At 46.0% G+C, this 18,367-nt stretch overlaps 1 protein-coding gene across 1 annotated transcript in view; it reads right to left on the bottom strand.

Annotated features, from left to right (window-relative positions):
* The window catches only part of wars2 (tryptophanyl tRNA synthetase 2, mitochondrial), a gene marked incomplete at its 5' end in the record, with an annotated part of 36,467 nt that overhangs the window by 12,481 nt on the left and 5,619 nt on the right, over positions 1–18,367 (bottom strand). Inside the window, 2 exons of the mRNA XM_083638528.1 lie at positions 1,848–1,928; positions 8,388–8,648. Coding sequence (XP_083494654.1) covers positions 1,848–1,928; positions 8,388–8,648 — 342 coding nt within the window. The remainder of the gene's footprint in view (positions 1–1,847; positions 1,929–8,387; positions 8,649–18,367) is intronic.

Below are 18,367 nucleotides of genomic sequence, written 5' to 3'. Positions count from 1 at the left end.
CTTATGCACTGCTGCCACATGATTGGCTGAATGGATAATTGCATGAATAAGCATGTGTACAGGCGTTCCTAATAAAGTGCTCGGTGACTGTTGATAGTTAATTAAGTTAATAGTTTTAGTGTTATATACTCAAACATATTTGTATGTATAATTGTTTTAAGCAGTGCAGCCACTTCTATAAGTGACATGTGTGTCTGTCTATGTGTAGCATGAGATGTCTGTTCGTAGCCTAAGCCCCTCCCCCCGCCTCCACAAGTGAGCGAGAGAGCACGGTTCGGTGGTCGAGAGTGAATGGAGAGAGCCGGGACCTAAAGCTCATCATAATGAGCTCATCGTCATTGTCAACGTGACACACACGTCATCGTCAACGCAACACACACACAGCTTAGCCAATTAGCTTGCTAAACTTGCTAACACGTTCAAACACCTACCTCCACAACCGAGCGACGGATTTCAACACGGTTTGCATCATTGGAATGAGCGTGACTTGTACTTGTTAACAAAGCTCAGTGGCGTATTGAGCCCGTTACTTTAACACCTGGTCGTGATTTTTCTCTCTCTAAAAAAAAAAGAAGCCTAGTTTGTCAGGTTCACTTATTACAAACCGACAAAGAAACATGGCAATTTATTGAACATTTTCCAAAAAACTCTTGATGGGCTTGATGGGCATTGGGCAGTGTGACAGAAAAGAAGCAGGCAGGAACGAGCAGACTGAATCAATCATTTTCACTTTTACGAGTCGGAGATTCTGAGACAAACGGCGGAACGGACGAGTCTCACATGAACTCATCTGCTGGGTGAAAACAAAAAGGTGTTTTCTGTGCAGCAACAGAAAGCGCTGGCTCTCTCTCTCCCTCCCTCTCCTCCTGTATTAAAACGGCATGTGGTCGGGGGAAAATAACAGTCATTATAGACGTTTGAAAGATCTGGCAGGTGGAATAGACGGCCGCTGAGAAACAAACAATAAAAGAAACAATAGGGACGCCGGGTGAAGTCAGGAAAGAGTGGAAAAGGGAACGACGCTGATTCACAACTCTTAAACTGACGCAAACAGATGTGACGATAATTGAGTCAATATGAATGTGAAACATTGCGAGTGTGGAGGTCCAACCTTAAAAACAAACAAACATATAACTTCAATAACAATATTGACTATTTCAGCATGTTATAGGCTCCATTTGGCATTCTCCGTCTTGAGAGTGGAGTATGTTCGAGAAAAAAAGTGTGTAGACCTATTTCAGACACAGGCGTTTGAGGCGGGTTTCTTGTCTCTTGTAATTTGCCATTTAATTACGTCCAACCATGTAACTGATACTGTTCATCTCCAACACAACTGGATCTGAGGCTCGGGCTCAGTTCAGGTTCACACATCCATCAGCTCAACATGTTAATTGGACCTACAGTTCTCTTCTTCTTCTCTTCTTCTTAAGAGGACAGATAATAGAATTCCACTAACTTTTATATGGAAGAAGAAGACAGAAGAATCACAAACAGAAGACGCAAAAGGCTTTCAACTGGTACGACTTTAAAAGGTGCAGTACGTAATCTACTGTATCGGCAAACTCCAATGTGGACCGGAAAGTGAGTTTTGAACTTTATAATAACTATCCTTATTAAATGTGTGTGTGTGTGTGTGTGTGTGTGTGTGTGTGTGTGTGTGTGTGTGTGTGTGTGTGTGTGTGTGTGTGTGTGTGTGTGTATTTAGCGTAGTTTGACTCTCAAATTCCCTAGTACCAAATTCCCAGTTGAGTAAAGACGGCTATTATAAAGTGTCAGTCACCCCTAATCAACATGCATAGGAGCTTGAGAGAAAAGGCTGCTATGAGAAAGTGGAGTGTGTGACAGACCTTCCACTGCGGCAGGTGTCGGAGGCGGGGCATGCTGGTCAGACACCCCAAGACCCAGGACAGCTCCGCGTGCTCAGACACCTGACCGGAACACAAAATCTGTTAGAAATGTGCCTCGCCGTTCCCATGACAGACAACAAGACAAACCACAAGACGAGATACACCTACCACATCCCATAGACCCTTTTCACAGCAACCGTTTTGAGGTGGTAAAGCAGGAAGTAATGCAGGTGCATCCATTTAGGAAGTCTTCCAGTGCCAGGATCCCCATTAATGTTATTAGTTATGCCTGCTTTACTTACGGCGTTAGCGTCTCAAAACAGTTGCTGTGAAAAGGGCCTATATAAGGAAAACAGAAAAACCTATGAAAGCATATAACATTTAAAGACATAAAATATATCACCCTCCCTCCCCAAACAACAGAACATTTATACCTGTATCTTATATCTTGAGGTGAGGCTAGAAAATCTTACTGTAAGATGTATTAAGACAGACAGACAGACGGACAGAAGATGTCTTCCTCTGGTTAGTTGGGGCAGAGCAACTCCCTACCACCTCCAAGTGGCAGAAAGAGGTACTGTTGATCCTCAGACAGGTGTACTGTGTGTGTGTGTGTGTGTGTGTGTGTGTGTGTGTGTGTGTGTGTGTGTGTGTGTGTGCACGTGTGCGTGTGCGTGTGCGTGTGCGCGCGTGTGTGCATGCGTGCGTGACGTGCGTGTTCTCTTCTCCTCACAACACAGTTTTTAAAGCTCGGTTTTACTCTTTACTCTGGTCTGCATTTTGTTTCATTGTCGTTTTAGTGTTTAGCCTGTTGTGATGGTTTATTGGTTTGGTTACCATGGTGACAATTTGTTGTGTTTTTATGAGCTAGTAGCATCATTTTATGCCCAATCCTCTGTGTACCTAGCCTGGTATCAGCCCATATAAATCACAGTTTTCAGCAGTCTTTGAATTGGCATGGCGATTTATGCACATATGAATCCCCATGCAAATTCAAAGAGTGCTGAAAAGTGAGATTCATAGGGTCCAGATACCAGGTAGGGATGCACCGATCCACATTTTTTCACTTCCGATCCGATTCCGATACCTGAATTTGGATATCTGCCGATACCGATATTATGCCGATACCAATATTTTTCTTGAGTATAGGCAAAGATTTGGCCAATTAAAGATTTTTTTTTTTAAATATACCTTGCAAAAAGCAGACAAAATTAAGAAAATATACAAGGCAAAGAAGGATACTATTAGACATGGGCAAATTACGGCCAGCGCCAATATGGGCACCCGATACCGATATTGGATCGGCCGATCCCTAATACCAGGCTACCCTGTACATAACAAGGCCTGTATCCCAACATTCAGCACAATGCTAAATGCTTTAAGATTTTGTTTCCCACTATGTATTTGTATACTTTCACATTTGTTTGTGTGTTTATTTATCAATTTCTTTCCATCCATCCAAGTATTTCTGGTTTTTTTTTAATTGTATTAATTATTCTGTTATGTATGTATTATATATGTGTTATGTATGTAGTAACTGTTTTCACAAGTGTTCAATAAATAAAAGTCATTATTGTTATCTTCATTATCATCATTACTATTACCATTTCATTATTATTACTTGTGTGTGTGTGTGTGTGTGTGTGTGTGTGTGTGTGTGTGTGTGTGTGTGTGTGTGTGTGTGTGTGTGTGTGTGTGCGTGTGTGTGTGTGTGTGTGTCAGTAGAGTCCATTTTGCACCAAGTCAACATCTTTCTTTTAGAGGAAAAGGCAGACAAAAGAGGCAGAGTTAAAGTTGATGCCTGCTAGCGACCTCACGCGTGTCTCTCGCTGTGCTGAAAAGCATTGTGGGAGTGTGACGTGTGTCATGGCCACAGCGGGCCGAGCGCACATAAAGCAGGACCTCAGCCTGGCATGCACGCAGGGGGCCGGATGTCAATAAAAACTGATTTTAAAGGCTTAGGAAGAACAAGGCCTGCATTCAGATCAGCAGGTCTGAAAAAGAATGCACTGCAGAGGCATAAACGCTAATGTTGAGGTATTGTGTATTGATAGGGGTGTGGGGATCACAAGTTTGATCACAATTAATATTATTCTATATGATTCTTTGGACAACAAGAAGATATTTGTTGATATATCAAATAGGGCTGCACAATTAATCGTATTTTTATCGTCATCGCAATAAGAACGCCGTTTTGATTGTTTTGACTTATGTTGTAAATCCAGCGCACACCTTTCCCTTGCAGCGGTGCGCTCCACCACAAATCCCAAACACGATAATATACATCGATATTTACACTTTGCATGGATGATATGGGATTGTTGATCATTGACTCGATATATCGATCTAGGTCGATGCATCGTCAACACCCCTAATAGGAACTTATCATGTTGTCATGGGAACAGCTCTATGCGCTGATGGAAAAGCAGACATCTACATGCTGGAGAAAGGCAAAGCCGCTCCTGCACAACCAATTCACTTTCCTCCAAAATATCAACCCCAAGTGGCTTTATGGGTTTTATTCCACTGAGGGTGTAATTTCTCTCACACACACACGTCACACGCACACACACACACACACACACACACACGTCACACACACGCACGCACGCACACACGCACACGCACACACACACGTCACACGCACGCACGCACGCACACAGACACACAGAGGGAGAAGAATCCAGACTGAAATGGACGGCACCGATGGCAGAGCTTATACCCGCAGCCTACTTCCCATTGAGTCAGACTACCCTAACCCTAAGCTAAACCCAATTCTAAACTAGCCATTAAAACCAAGTCTTAACCTTCAAACAGCACTTTGGAGGTGTGTGAGAAAGTGAGGACCGTCCAAAATGTCCTCACTTTCCTAAAATCTCCTCACTTCCCAGGTATACAACTCAAATTGGTTCTTCTCACTAAGATAGCATAGCAGTACAAGAAAACACACACACACACGCATGCACGCACGCACACACACACGCACACACACACACACACACACACACACACACACACACACACATAACTAGACACCAGTGATTTCAGGTCATCACCATTTTTATTGATTTGGTTCAGTGAAGTGGAGTGTTTTCTCTGGGCAGCCGTCATATTTGTACATGTGGAGCTGGCCTGTTCAACAGGAGGGCCGCCCTGCTGCCAAGTTATGTGGCATGAAGCTAAACGGGAACAAAAATAGGGCTGGACGAGTGTGTGTGTGTGTGTGTGTGTGTGCGTGCGTGCGTGTGTGCGTGCGTGCACGTGTGTGTGTGTGCGTGCGTGCGTGGGTGTGCGTGCGTGCGTGCGTGGGTGTGTACGTGCGTGCGTGTGTGTGCATGTGTGTGAAATGAACTGACACACAGATGGACTGACATATTGCAATACATGTGGCATCAACTCCACTCCGTCTTTCTCGCTCACACTCTATTCCTTTCTTTCTTCCCCCCCCCCCAAAATAAGTCCTACTTGTCCTGGGTATGAAGGGGAAACCAAACAGCTGTTCCCATGTCTCGCTCTTCCTTACTGTGAGTGCAACGCTGGAAAGTGGGCTCTGCTGCAGCGCTGCAAACGTTCCATCTATCATCCTCCCTCCCTCCCTCTCCTTCATGTGGCCCAGGCTGGGGTTGGTGGTGCTTCATGGTTGTGTGTGTTTTGCTAGTCCCTGTGAATCTGTGGGCCGTGCAGCGCAGATAACCATCGGCAGTGATCAAATAAGCCTTTTGGGGGCGGCAGGCTTTAGGTAAACATGAGAGAGGCGAAGGCAGTAAAACAAACTGTCAGACGGCTGCCTGTCTTGATGACAAGCTTGGAAAGAGACTAGACAGACGCACGCACGCACGCACGCACACACACACACACACACACACACACACACACACACACACACACACACACACACACACACACACACACACACACAATTGAAGTAATGATTTCTAAATGAACTTCCATTCTAGACAATTTCTGTAAGATAATGACAATATATGTGTAATATAAATGCATACACTGTTGCATAATGTTATAAGTAAGTATAAGTACTTTTCTATGTATATGGAGTAAAATCCAGTTATGACAGTTGGAATAAGATGAAGGAGGAGACCTCCACCCACCCACCCACTAATCCACTAATGCTGTGAAAGTCAGAAATTCTGACTTCCTACTCGGAAAAATGTGATGAATGCAGCTTTACATACCCTTAAATCTATCAATACACCTGTGTGGTAAGTGGTCAAACAGAGAAATTTAAAATGTCAAGTAGGAAGATTAGGCCTTGGGCTATATGGGATCCAAATACAATCAGAAAAAATACAAAATAAAGTACAGCTGTTCTATGCTAACTAACTAGCTAATGTGGCCAACTATGACATAACATTAGCTGTGGCATTGGGAGCAGCAGTTTCTGCTGGACGAAGGAAATCTTTTTTCTTCACTGTTTTTCTGATTGTTGATTTGATCTAGTTCAGGTTCATTTTCTGTCAAGTCCTTTGAGACATTCTTGTGATCAAGGACATGAGGACATGAACTTGAAATGGACGACTAATGATGACCTACCAGCTAGGAATTTTCAACTTTATGCCATCCATCCATCCATCCATCCATCCTCCATCCATATAGCCAGTTACCCACCCATCCACCCATCTACAGTAAGGGCGTGTTCACACCTATAGTATTTTGCTCTGGTCCGAAACAGGTGATGAGTTTGCAAACTTTTTTCTTTCTTTTCACAAGGAGAAAAATCCAAACGAAACTAGAACGACCGCACTGCGGATATATGCCTCCACCAACAAGTGAGCAGTCGACAATGACATCCATGTCTGTCCTGACTTTGACGTTTGAGCCAAATGTGAAGAAATTCTGTCAAGGCGTTACTGGGATATGGCGTTACCGAGCTTGAAAATGGCGTTCGTGAGGTCACAGTAACCTTGACCTTTGACCACCAAAATGTAATCAGTTCATCCTTGAGTCCAAGTGGACATTTGAGGCAAATTTGATTAAATTCCATCAAGGCGTTCCTGAGCTATCATGTTAACGAGCATGAAACGAGCAGTTGTGATGTCACAGTAACCTTGAACTTTGACCACCAAAATGTAATCAGTTCATCCTTGAGTCCAAGTCGACGTTTGAGCCAAATTGGAAGAGATTCTGTCAAGGCGTTCCTGAGATATTGCGTTAAAGAGCTTGGAAATGGGGTTTGTGAGGTCACAGTGACCTTGAACTTTGACCTTTGATCACCAAAATCTAATCAGTTCATCCTTGAGTCCAAGTGGATGTTTGAGGCAAATTTTATGAAATTCCGTCAAGGCGTTCTTCAGATATTGCGTTAACGAACATTGGACGGATGGATGGACAACCCGAATCCATAGCCTCCGGCCTGGCTATCGCCGGCGGAGGCATAACAAAATGCATCACTACAAACCATGTGACAACGTTCACTCTGCTTATTGGTCAGATGTGTCTAGGGCGGGAGCAAGAAAGTAAATACAGGAAGAAGGTCCTGTGTCATCACCTTTTGGGACTTTAGGCACTCGGTAGACATTTGCGCATAACTGCTGTAAGGATCTGGGCAATATAGCAGGCAAAACTGTACCAGCAGAATGCTGAATGCACTTCGAGGAAACGTCTTGAAAATACCATACTGCTATAGTTGTAATACTATAATGCTGTAGTTGAATCACATTCTCACCACAAACTAACCACTCCAGAGTTTGTTTGGGACGAGACCGAGACCTCTAAAAGGTACCTGTGTGGTTGTTTTGGTCCACATACGAGTGGGATTACTGTGTTCACACCTCCCCAAACTAATCACACCCAGAGTCCGATTTAACCGGACTAAAGGCAATAAGGTAGTTTGGAAGTGCATTTGATAACAGATCAAAGTAAGATGCCCAAATTGACTTAGCCTATTCTACATTTAGTTAGAACTGGCCGATATGGGGAGGTACTAACTTCTTTATACTCTGCCCTAGGTAAAAAAAACTAAACAGGAAATAGCCCAGCAGTGTTGCCAAGTGAGCAACAATTTGGCTATATTTAGATTCTATATTTAGCTGTTTCAGATGGTGACTTAATTACGGTAGTCAAATGCGACGAGCGACAAAACCGGCGATGCATTTTAGCAACAAAGTGATGTGAAAACAATGAAAAAAGCTGAACCAAAGCACTCTTCAAAGATTTAAAAAAGCTTGAATATAAATGCTTAGTCCATTACTGGACAAATTAAAAAGCCAACATGTTTGGGCCATGCACGGCCTTCATCAGGGCAACAAAGTGATTCCGCAGTTCGTCCCTAACGGCTGGTGACCCATTCGGAGGTGTCGGATTCGGAGAGCCACTTTTCCGATCTGCATCGGCCCCCACCAAACGAATGAACACAACCCAACAGAAGCTGGTTCAACCTGGTTCAAACCAATTTCTGTTTAAGCATACAGAGGCCTTAAAAGTGAAGGTGTGAAAACACCCTAACTTCCTTTGCTTTCAACTTCTCACTCCCCATCTCACATCCACCCCCCCCCCCCCCTCCCCACACACACACACACACACCTGAGACTGCTGGAACAGTATGGACCTCTCCGGGTCGATGCCACAGGCCAGCAGGCAGGCTGTCATGTCCAGGATGTTGGTCCTGAGCTGGGCCGGGTCTTGTGGCTGGGTGATGGAGTGCAGGTCCACGATGCTGTAGAGCACCGAGGGGTACCGGCTCTGCAGGGACACCCAGTTCTCCAGAGCCCCCAGGTAGTTCCCCAGGTGGGGCACACCAGTCGGCTGGATCCCAGAGAAAACACGCTCGCCCCCCGCAGGCTCCTGGAGGAAGGAGAGGAAGGGGGGGTGTTTGAGGTTAGTTTATGTGCAGTTTATGTGCATGCAGATGGAAGATGAAAGATAAAACCCCTAAAATAAAACACACAGAAAAAAGACAAAAGAGTAGAATAACAACATGCGGGTGAGACGAGGAAACTCAAGGAGCTTGAGAAAATGTCTCACCCCAAAAGGAAAAACAACAAACAAAATGACAAACAGGCACAAACGGATTGTGCAACAGGGACCCATGAGAGATTTGACAAACGAGAAAGAAGAGGTGAGTCGTAGAGGAAGAAACATGAGACCAAACCAAAGTGAGAGCAAACAGACAGGGAGGATTGTGAGATGAGGTGAGAACTAAGGTGAACAAGCTGATGAAAGATGCTCTGTGTAGCATTTTTAAATATCATTATATCATTTCCAAATTAATTGTGATACCTTGGTATAATGATCGTAAACAAACAAAACCATGGTGGAGATGATCTGTCACTTGTTAGTGCTGGCCTTTCTCAAAATTCAGACCATATTTCCCATTTAGTTTGCTTTTCTTCTTCAGTCAAAGCTTCTCTCTTTCACTTCACTAATGAGGAAAAACATGTTGGGAGTGATGTTTCCACTCGCCTTTCCCTCCTTCCACCACCTGCTGCAGTCCAGGCTGAACCACCTGCTGCAGTCCAGGCTGAACCACCTGCTGCAGTCCAGGCTGAACCACCTGCTGCAGTCCAGGCTGAACCACCTGCTGCAGTCCAGGCTGAACCACCTGCTGCAGTCCAGGCTGAACCACCTGCTGCAGTCCAGGCTGAACCACCTGCTGCAGTCCAGGCTGACAGAGGCTGACGATCTTCTTGACCATGGTCTCATTTGAGACATCAAGAGGTTTTATTGACTTAAGTTATGTGAAGTTAAGTTTAAGTTAAGTGTGTGTTTTATCTGAGTTTAATCTGCCATGATGGATCTGGATGGGCCCTGTTAGGGATCTGTCAAGGTGACTGCATCTGTAGCACCTCCTAGGGGACAAGAGAAGATGAGAAGAGAAGGCAGGAGAGAAGACAAGACAAGAGAACTTGAGAAGAGAAGAGAAGAGAAGAGAAGAGAAGAGAAGAGAAGAGAAGAGAAGAGAAGAGAAGAGAAGGACCTCACACTAAGTAAATCAGGCGAGGAGAGGAATAAGCAAAAATAGACCCACCGCCGGGAGGAGAGAGAGGGTGAAGGTGAAAAGGTGAGAAAGTCACAACTAGAAAAAAGCCTGCAGAGACCGAAGTGTCAGCCTGAGACTATTGGCAGGTTGGAGGCCAGCGGCAGTCATGCTTGTATTACCGAGATGCTAACTCCATGGCTAGCACCTCTGTTCTCTCCCAAACACAGCCAGCGCAAAGAATGCATCACCTCGCCAGCCAACAATAACACGTAGCATTGGTCCAACTGACATCAAGGCCCGTGTTACCACAACGGCAAGGACGCTGAGAAGAAGGGGGGGAGGGAGCGGGATAAGGAACGGCTCAAATCCACCCGTACTCCGTGCAGTCTAGCGTATCAGAAACATTCAGACAAAGGCCTTATTTTACAGAGCTGGAGCTGGGACAGCCACGGGTCCCCCCCCTCTCTCTCTCTAAAAGAGAGATCACTCCTCGCGTTTGGATCCTTGGGCAAATATTGTTTCTTTCTGCCGGGCCGGGCCTGGCGTGGGCCAAGTCCACTGAACCTTGGCATTCAATTTGCTCTGCTGGCACGGCGTTGTAGCCGCTGCCCGTGGCACCGAGCACTGCAGCACCGCGCGGTACAATTAGAGGGTGAGCAGAGCGGCGCATGTCCTGGGACCTGAAACCACACCGGCTTCCTCGACGACGGCTTCCTCGCTAAACGCCGTTACACGCTAGATTAAGGGCTTCTACGGAGCGGAAAAACACAAAGCTGTCCACTGGAACTGTTTACGTTGGTCAGTTAGAAAGAGACAGCCCTGCACGAGGGTAAAGACAAGTTCACAACATGTGGTGTTATACCCAATGACCGCTCCATTTACACAGCTAGCCATTCTAACCTACTGCTGAATGTCCCCTGCTTGTATTCCCATTAGTGTTACTTTGTACTGACTTCAAACAGAAAAAGGACAGAAAAAGACACAAAGCAAAAAGCAAATAAAATTTTATCTTAATGAGAAAACAAAATCTAAACAAATCTGCAGTGGAAAAACACGTTTTAATTTGGGGTTTTGGATTGCCACATCAGGTACAGTATTTCTGGTCCCTGCCCACAGGAATCAAGAGCAGATGTAGTGTCCCTGTGGCGTACATGAAAATGACATTTCTGTTTATATCATAACTGTTACTATTTTTGACCCATAAAGCCAATATCCATGGATTTCCACAGTGCAGTGTCCTGTGCACAGCTGTAGCTGTTAGAGTTGCCACAGTGCAGTGTCCTGTGCACAGCTGTAGCTGTTAGAGTTGCCACAGTGCAGTGTCCTGTGCACAGCTGTAGCTGTTAGGCTGGCTTTACACGGTGAAACTTGCACGCAACTAGTTGCAGGTTGCAAGTTGCATGCAACCCAATTTCCATGCAACTTCACAGTTACACAAAGCAATTAAAAAATAATCAAGTCTCGTGCAACTTGGCAGTTTCTTCCAGCAAAACTAGCTAGCTAGATTGGTCATTTTTCATCTATTGTATGGTTTTCTTCTTTTTTCAAGTGAGAATTGTCATTCTGCATCTTTGTATCGTATTTCATATCGTTTTCTCGCTGGAAAATATCAATTCGGACTCGGAGGTGTTGTATCGGTTTTTCTTCTGGCACTGGCTGGCTGGTTGGCTAGCTAGCTAGCTACTTTGTTAGATAAAATATGGCTGTCCCGGACCCCGAGAATAGGAAGAGAGCTATTAGTGCATTAATACTCATGGATATGTTGGAGGAGGAGGAGGAAAAAACACAACATGGAAAAAAAGTTAAACGTATGTGGGTGAAGGACTGGCTACTTAAAAGACATACCAGTGGATCGTTTCACACTCTTTTCAAGGAGCTTGATCCAATGAGCCTCCGGTGAGTGCATTGTTATTATTTTTCTCAAATTTATTGATTGATTCAAGGAAAATAAATAAATAAATAGCTCATTGTTGCCACCTTGTGACAACAGTATGAAATTGTAGCTTCATATATAGATAACTGATTATCATTAAAACATATATAGCATAGCATTGAACAGTTATGTGATCACTATACTTCACAACATGTTAATATTATTATTTTTAACCCATGTAGATCCTGGCTCCGCATGGATCAGAATACATTCAATGCTCTGGGACGCTCATCAAACATCTGAAGTTCGTTGCGGGTGTGACCATGTACGGCCGAGTTACAAACCGCTTTCTGTCTGGCCAGTAGGGGGCGATCTGCCTATCACTCCAAATTGTCATGTAGATGTGTTCCGGCTGGGATGGTCATCAAACATGTGAAGTTTGGTGCGCGTGTGAACATGTAGGGGCGAGTTACAAACCACTTTCTGTGTTGCCAGTAGGGGGCGCTATGACTATAAATGGATATTGACATATAGATGTCTACAGGCATGGACACTTATGCATGACACGTTTGGAGCAGATTGGACAATCTACAATAAAGTTACTCCAACTTCCTGTGTGGCCAGTAGGGGGCGCTCTGCCTATAACTCCAAATGGTCATCTAGATGTCTTCAGGCTGGGATGCTCATCAAACATGTGAAGTTTGGTGCACGTGTGAGCATGTAGGGCCAAGTTACAAACCACTTTCTGTGTTGCCAGTAGGGGGCGCTCTGCCTATAACTCTAAATGATCATCTAGATGTCTACAGGCATGGACACTTATCATGCATGACAAGTTTGGAGCAGATTGGACAATCTACAATGGAGTTACTCCAACTTCCTGTGTGGCCAGTAGGGGGCGCTCTGCCGATAACTCCAAATGGTCAACTAGATGTCTTCAGGCTGGGATGCTCATCAAACATGTGGATTTTGGTGCGCGTGGGACCATGTCCGGCCGAGTTACAAACCACTTTCTGTGTTGCCAGTAGGGGGCGCTATGACTATAAGGATATTGACATATAGATGTCTTCTGAGACTGCGCACTGATTCAGACAGCCAGAGCCTATGTGATCAGCTGACTGGTTCTCAGCATTTTGATTGGCTGTTGCATGAAACTAGTTCCACAAAGTTGAGCGCTTTGCAACTGTTGCGGCTGAGTTTCACAGAAGTTTCAAGTGAGTTGCAGAAGGATTTATACCATGCAATTCATTTGCAACTTGGTTTCACCTAAGTTTCATGCAACTAAAGTTGCGTGCAAGTTTCACCGTGTAAAGCCAGCCTTAGAGTTGCCGGCCAAGTTCAGGAAAACAATATCCATCAACTATCCATGGATCGAAACAAAACTTTTGTGAAATTCTAGGATTCAACAAGCTGTCCACAAATATAAGTCTTGTGGTTGATATTGTGACGATTAGCATTTTCAAAGAAAATGACCCCAAATTAAGATTAGATATTTCTTTCAGCTCAACTCAACTCGAGGTGTGTTAGTGGGCTGTAAACAGCAACGTGTGGAGATTTCAACAGAGGAGCTAGTTCTAAAACTTTTCGCCTAAGAAAACCCACGGGGTCTCTGTGTTATCACCTAAATCAGACTGGCAATCTTATGTTCCCGGCTGCACTCTTCGAGGTTATCATAACTAATCATTAAAACCCGAAGCTTTCAGAGGATATCCTCCTCGGTGCGCTGCTGAGAAATCTGTTATCTTGACAGCTAGCTGAGGTACATCACATCCAATCCGACTGAGGGACGGCTTGGCACAGCCCCTGGGATCAGATAACAGCGGCTCTGAGACCAGCGCGGCCCGGAGCTCCTGCATCTCACGGCCTTCAGGGATCAGATAACAACTGTTCTGGGGCCAGCCAGGGCCAGAAAGTCTCTGTGTAAAGGCCTGAGGGAGCGGGTCGTTACCCGGCGAGGGAGAGGCAGGAAGGAACTGGGTGCTTATGTCATTACCGAGGGGGTAATTGCAGCGGAGTGCCATTGATGCTGAGGGCCTCTTAAGAGGTGTCAGGATTGATTTGGGTGCGGACGGGGCCCCGGGTCTGGCTCATGTGTGTTCTCACCTCGAGCTGACACGCCAAACGCATGTTCCCCCTCCGCTCCGGGCCCCCGGGGGGAGCCATTAGCCATGCAGACATGCTAATGGTGTCATTTGAGCCAATCGAGCGGCAAATGAGAGTCAACGCCAGCGCTAACTAGCCACCGGGCAATCAGGGCTATCACGCATCACATCGCTGTGCCAGACACCTCCGTGTTACTTTTGGTCAGAGGAAAAGTTAAGCGTCTTCGAACCTGTGCCTCTATAGCTGTTGGAAGAGAAAATAGATTACACGGGGAAGTAAATCAACTACTGTATGCTGACAGTAGAGACAGCATATGTTGTAAAGTAACTCATGTTGGTAATGTACACTGCACTGCAAAGCCAACAGCAATAAAATATTGTCATCCAACACACTCGCCATGTACTATATTAAACCTGTGCAATATAGCAACTTGAATTCATTTGAGCATTTCAATATTTGTCAAGTGCTTGATTTCACATCTCACAAAAGTAAAATGACTCTTCCTTGTGGCTGAAAAAAATCCCTGATAAAATAAATCAATCGGTGCACTTCGAGTGAATATTTGAAACATTTGAATCCACATATAAATACATATTTTGAAAGGGCCTAAAAATCTCACAAAAATATGATGTTGGATGGGTGGATGAGTAAGCCCTTGTGCCTACCAAGGGTTTGGTGTTTGGCTTATATACACATGATCGCAAAACTGGAATTAACACAGTGACTTTTTTTTTTTTAATTACGGACACAGAGTAAGGGCGGGCAGGACTTCCCAGGTAAACAGGATCACCATCGTGAAGCGCAATATGAAAACTAAATATCTGCTTGTCCCATTCCAAATAATCCATAACAGAAAGCGACGATGAGCAGCTTCTCCCCTCCTCCCGCTCGCTCCCATCCAATCACATCTCTTCCCTCTCCTCTCTTTCCGTCTCCGTGTCTCCCGGTCGCCTGTTGATGACACGTAGCAGACGAGGGGAACGCTGGGTGTTCTCTCCTCATATTTTACACTGACAGGCGCGATGCTGTCGTACATACGGCGTCGGGAAGGTGACGAAAGCTTTCTTCATCGTCCACGTCTACCATATGGCGAATACATTACGCACCATGTGTGTGTGACATTAACGCCAACAGCTAGAAGGTTACATACACTTAAAGGCCATGTTTTCACACTCGCAGACCCTTTCCGGGAATATGTGTTCATTTGTCTGTGTGTGTGTGTGCGTGCGTGCGTGCGTGTATGTGTTTGTGTGCGCGTGTGTGTTTGTGTGCGTGTTTGTGTGCGTGTTTGTGTGCGCGCATGTGTGTGTGTGTGTGTGTGTGTGTGTGGTAATATGCATGAGACACGCACGAGTCTGTCCACACACGTGTTGTAGCCTTTGCCTACATCAACAGCGGTGAAGCTGTGATGGTGTCTGTCCGTCTGTGTTGGACAGCTCACATCCAGGGCCAGCATTGATGGAAAGGAAAACCGTCAAGACAGCCCATCAAAACAACAGCGACATGACGGAGTCTTCGCCGCACTGCAGCGCTAAGTGGAAAACAATACTGGAGTCAACTGGAGGGGATTCACCTCATTTGAGGACCAAAAAGACGGTCTTCTTCTCTTGGAATCGACGTCGGGTTTCCCGCAATTCCAGGGGAGATCTGGTTCCAGGATTCCATGGAAAACACGTATCGCTCCAAAGTCTTCCAGACTCCTGGAAGCGCTGCATGCTAGGATACGGCTGATGAATGTTGGACATAATCTGTTAGCGGAGTGCAAGAAGACACAATGAAATGGCATCCTTCCAGAAGAATGTGTAAAGATGAGAAATAACCTTCAATTTATCTCTCAAGGCCTGCCTGGAGAGTGAGTGAACACTGCCAGGTTTTTTCACTCGATGCTGGATCATTTTCTTTCAATGGATCCAAATCCTGCAAAGTTGCCACTAAAAAAGAAACGGCTGCATTTCATAGCGGTCCCCAAGCATGCAAAGCCAAGGGAGAGCTTGAGCGCAGACCAGGGAGCCGCCATTAGCGACTTCCATCCTCAGCTGGGTTGTTTCAGCTTCCAGTGCGTCTCGGCCTCCATGCTACCACTGGCCAACGGCATTGATCACAGGCATGGTTTTGGTTGAGCTAGAACTTGTGGAACAGTGGATTTCTCTTCTCTTCTCAGACCTGTTCTGGGCCTCTGTTCAGGACTCATACATCATCCACATCAGAGCCTGGGAGTCCCGGAGTGGCCCACTGACATCCCTCTCACCGAGGGGCGTGATGAGCGAGCGGGCCCTTAGGCTCGCCAGCGTTTTCACCATGCCAATTTCAACACTTCTCAAACCCACCTCCGGGGGCACCGCCGCTCGCCCCGCTGCGAATTACCATCGGCTCTTTGTGGGCTCGGGGAAGCTCTCCTGGTCCGAACCCACCTGGGGAGCGCCGGGACGGGCCCGAGGATATCGGGGATCACCCCCCTCGCTGTTCCCGTCCGCCCGTACGCATGGGGTCCCACCCCCTCCCGCACCCCATCATCGCTCGCTCCCCTGCTGGGCGCCCGACACACAGGGGCCAGTGTTCCTGCTCTGTCCCGGTCGCCCCCACGCACCCCATTAACACCGCCATCACGCTGAAATCCACCTTGAAACGCAACTCCCCCACCTCCACCTTCATCCCTTGCTTTCTCTCACTTTGGGACCTGTTAACGCCGGCAACCAGCAGAGAGCCACTTCACTGAGGTATCGAACAGGAAATGGGGTTTACTGTATTCCCCCTGTCCTAAGTGTGTGTGTGTGTGTGTGTGTGTGTGTGTGTGTGTGTGTGTGTGTGTGTGTGTGTGTGTTTGGCCACGATCAGAACACACCACAGCTTGAAACAAATGCAAATGATCATAGAGAAACACACACACACACACACTCACACACACTCACACACACACACGCACGCGCGCACACACACACACACACATATACGTATAACTGCAAATACACACACATACACACAGGCAAGAAAACAGAGATGGAGGGTTGGAAAAGGGGAGAGCAAGAAAGCGAGCAGAGAAAGTGATGGAGGAGGAAAAGCACGGAAGAAGGAGTGACTATAGCCCAGTCAAGGCTTGGACAACACTCCCCCCCCCCCCCCCCCCCCCCCCTCTCAGAGAGGGTGTCTGGGGTACGGAAGGGGGGTGGGCAGGCCCAAAAGGAGCGTTTGATTAAATCTGCGGTTGACGTGTGGGACAGGTGAGATTGATGAGGTTCCTCTGAGCTTCACACTGTGCGGAGAGCGGGGGCCGAGGAACAGAACGCTGCAGTGTGGCGGGCCAGGGCTCAGGGCCCGCTCGCGCCGTGGGGTCCCCCGGCTGATTAATGGGACTGGAGGCCCTTCAAAAACAGCGCTCCCCGCAGACAGGGCCCGACGGCGCTCCAAAAATAACCAGGCGGGGGAGGCGGCCCCCATCAGGCCTCAGGCCCTAACAGGCTGCAGCTTCTGAAGGATCCAGACTTCAATGCGGCCGGCGGCGAGATAGCCCAGAGTGGACGCGGCCGCTCCGCTCAGAGGACAGGAAACTGTCATCCTGCTCATTAGGAACAAGGAACAACAAGCTGTACTGACTTTATGTGAAGTGACAACAAGCACAGATCACTTTGATGCCGTATCAATGGCAGTATCCCATCATGCACTGATGCTCTAATAGGCAGTAAGCATTTGACAGGCGGGAGGCGGCCGAGCTCAACCTCAGTCACTCAACCCCAACAAGCACAACATTTTCACCATGTGATATTTTATGGCACAGTAAAAATTCATAATAAAACGGCTTTGGAAACTAAGGTTGTCAAAAGCATCGATAGTATCGATACAAAACATAAACAGATACAACACTCATTTGCAGCAGGTATCAATAGTATTGAAGTATCGATATTAAAAAAAAATTACCGATACAATAGTCATTTGCAACAATATCAATACCAGCAGTGCTTTCTCTGAATGAAAAATGAAACATACCATACTACAGATTCCCCCTCCCTATCATTGTATATGTTGCTTCAACAAGCTCAAAGTGTTCTGGTAGGTTGATGAATAGAGCAGGGCTCATCTGCTGTGTAAGTGCAACGTTTTTAATGAGTTTCATCAGGGCTAGATTATGGATTATGTCCATCTGTCTTCCTTTATTTTGATGCATCTTCGTTGTTATCCTGGGTAGTGTGGAAGTGGTTTGGTTACCAAAAGAGCATGTACAACAATCCACGGTAATATGTGACGGCATATTTTAATATTTTAAGGCAGTGTAGGAAATGAGTCAGGGACCAGGGCAAAAATGCCCAAATAAATCTCAGAATGCCCCTAAAACCGTGATCGAGGGGGCACAAATTGCCCCCCAAATTTTGATCATTTTATTTTCATTCAATTTGTTTAATTTCCATTTCCATCTCCAACACACTCAGCACCTGCAAGCTGGTTGCCAATCGCTAATCAAAACAAAAGAAGAAGACAACCAAGAAGAACACACAACTTTATGCACTAATTACTATTTTTTTATGTGCCCCCAAAATTTTGACAAAATATGTATATTTAAATGTCCTACACTGTTTGAAGGCAAACTGTAACGTTTATGCTGACATACAATTGCAACAG

The sequence above is a fragment of the Poromitra crassiceps genome (assembly GCF_964638095.1).
Source record: "Poromitra crassiceps genome assembly, chromosome: 6".
Classification (NCBI taxonomy): domain Eukaryota; kingdom Metazoa; phylum Chordata; class Actinopteri; order Beryciformes; family Melamphaidae; genus Poromitra; species Poromitra crassiceps.
Note: the sequence above shows the minus strand (reverse complement) of the source record. Positions and strands in the feature narration are given on the sequence as shown.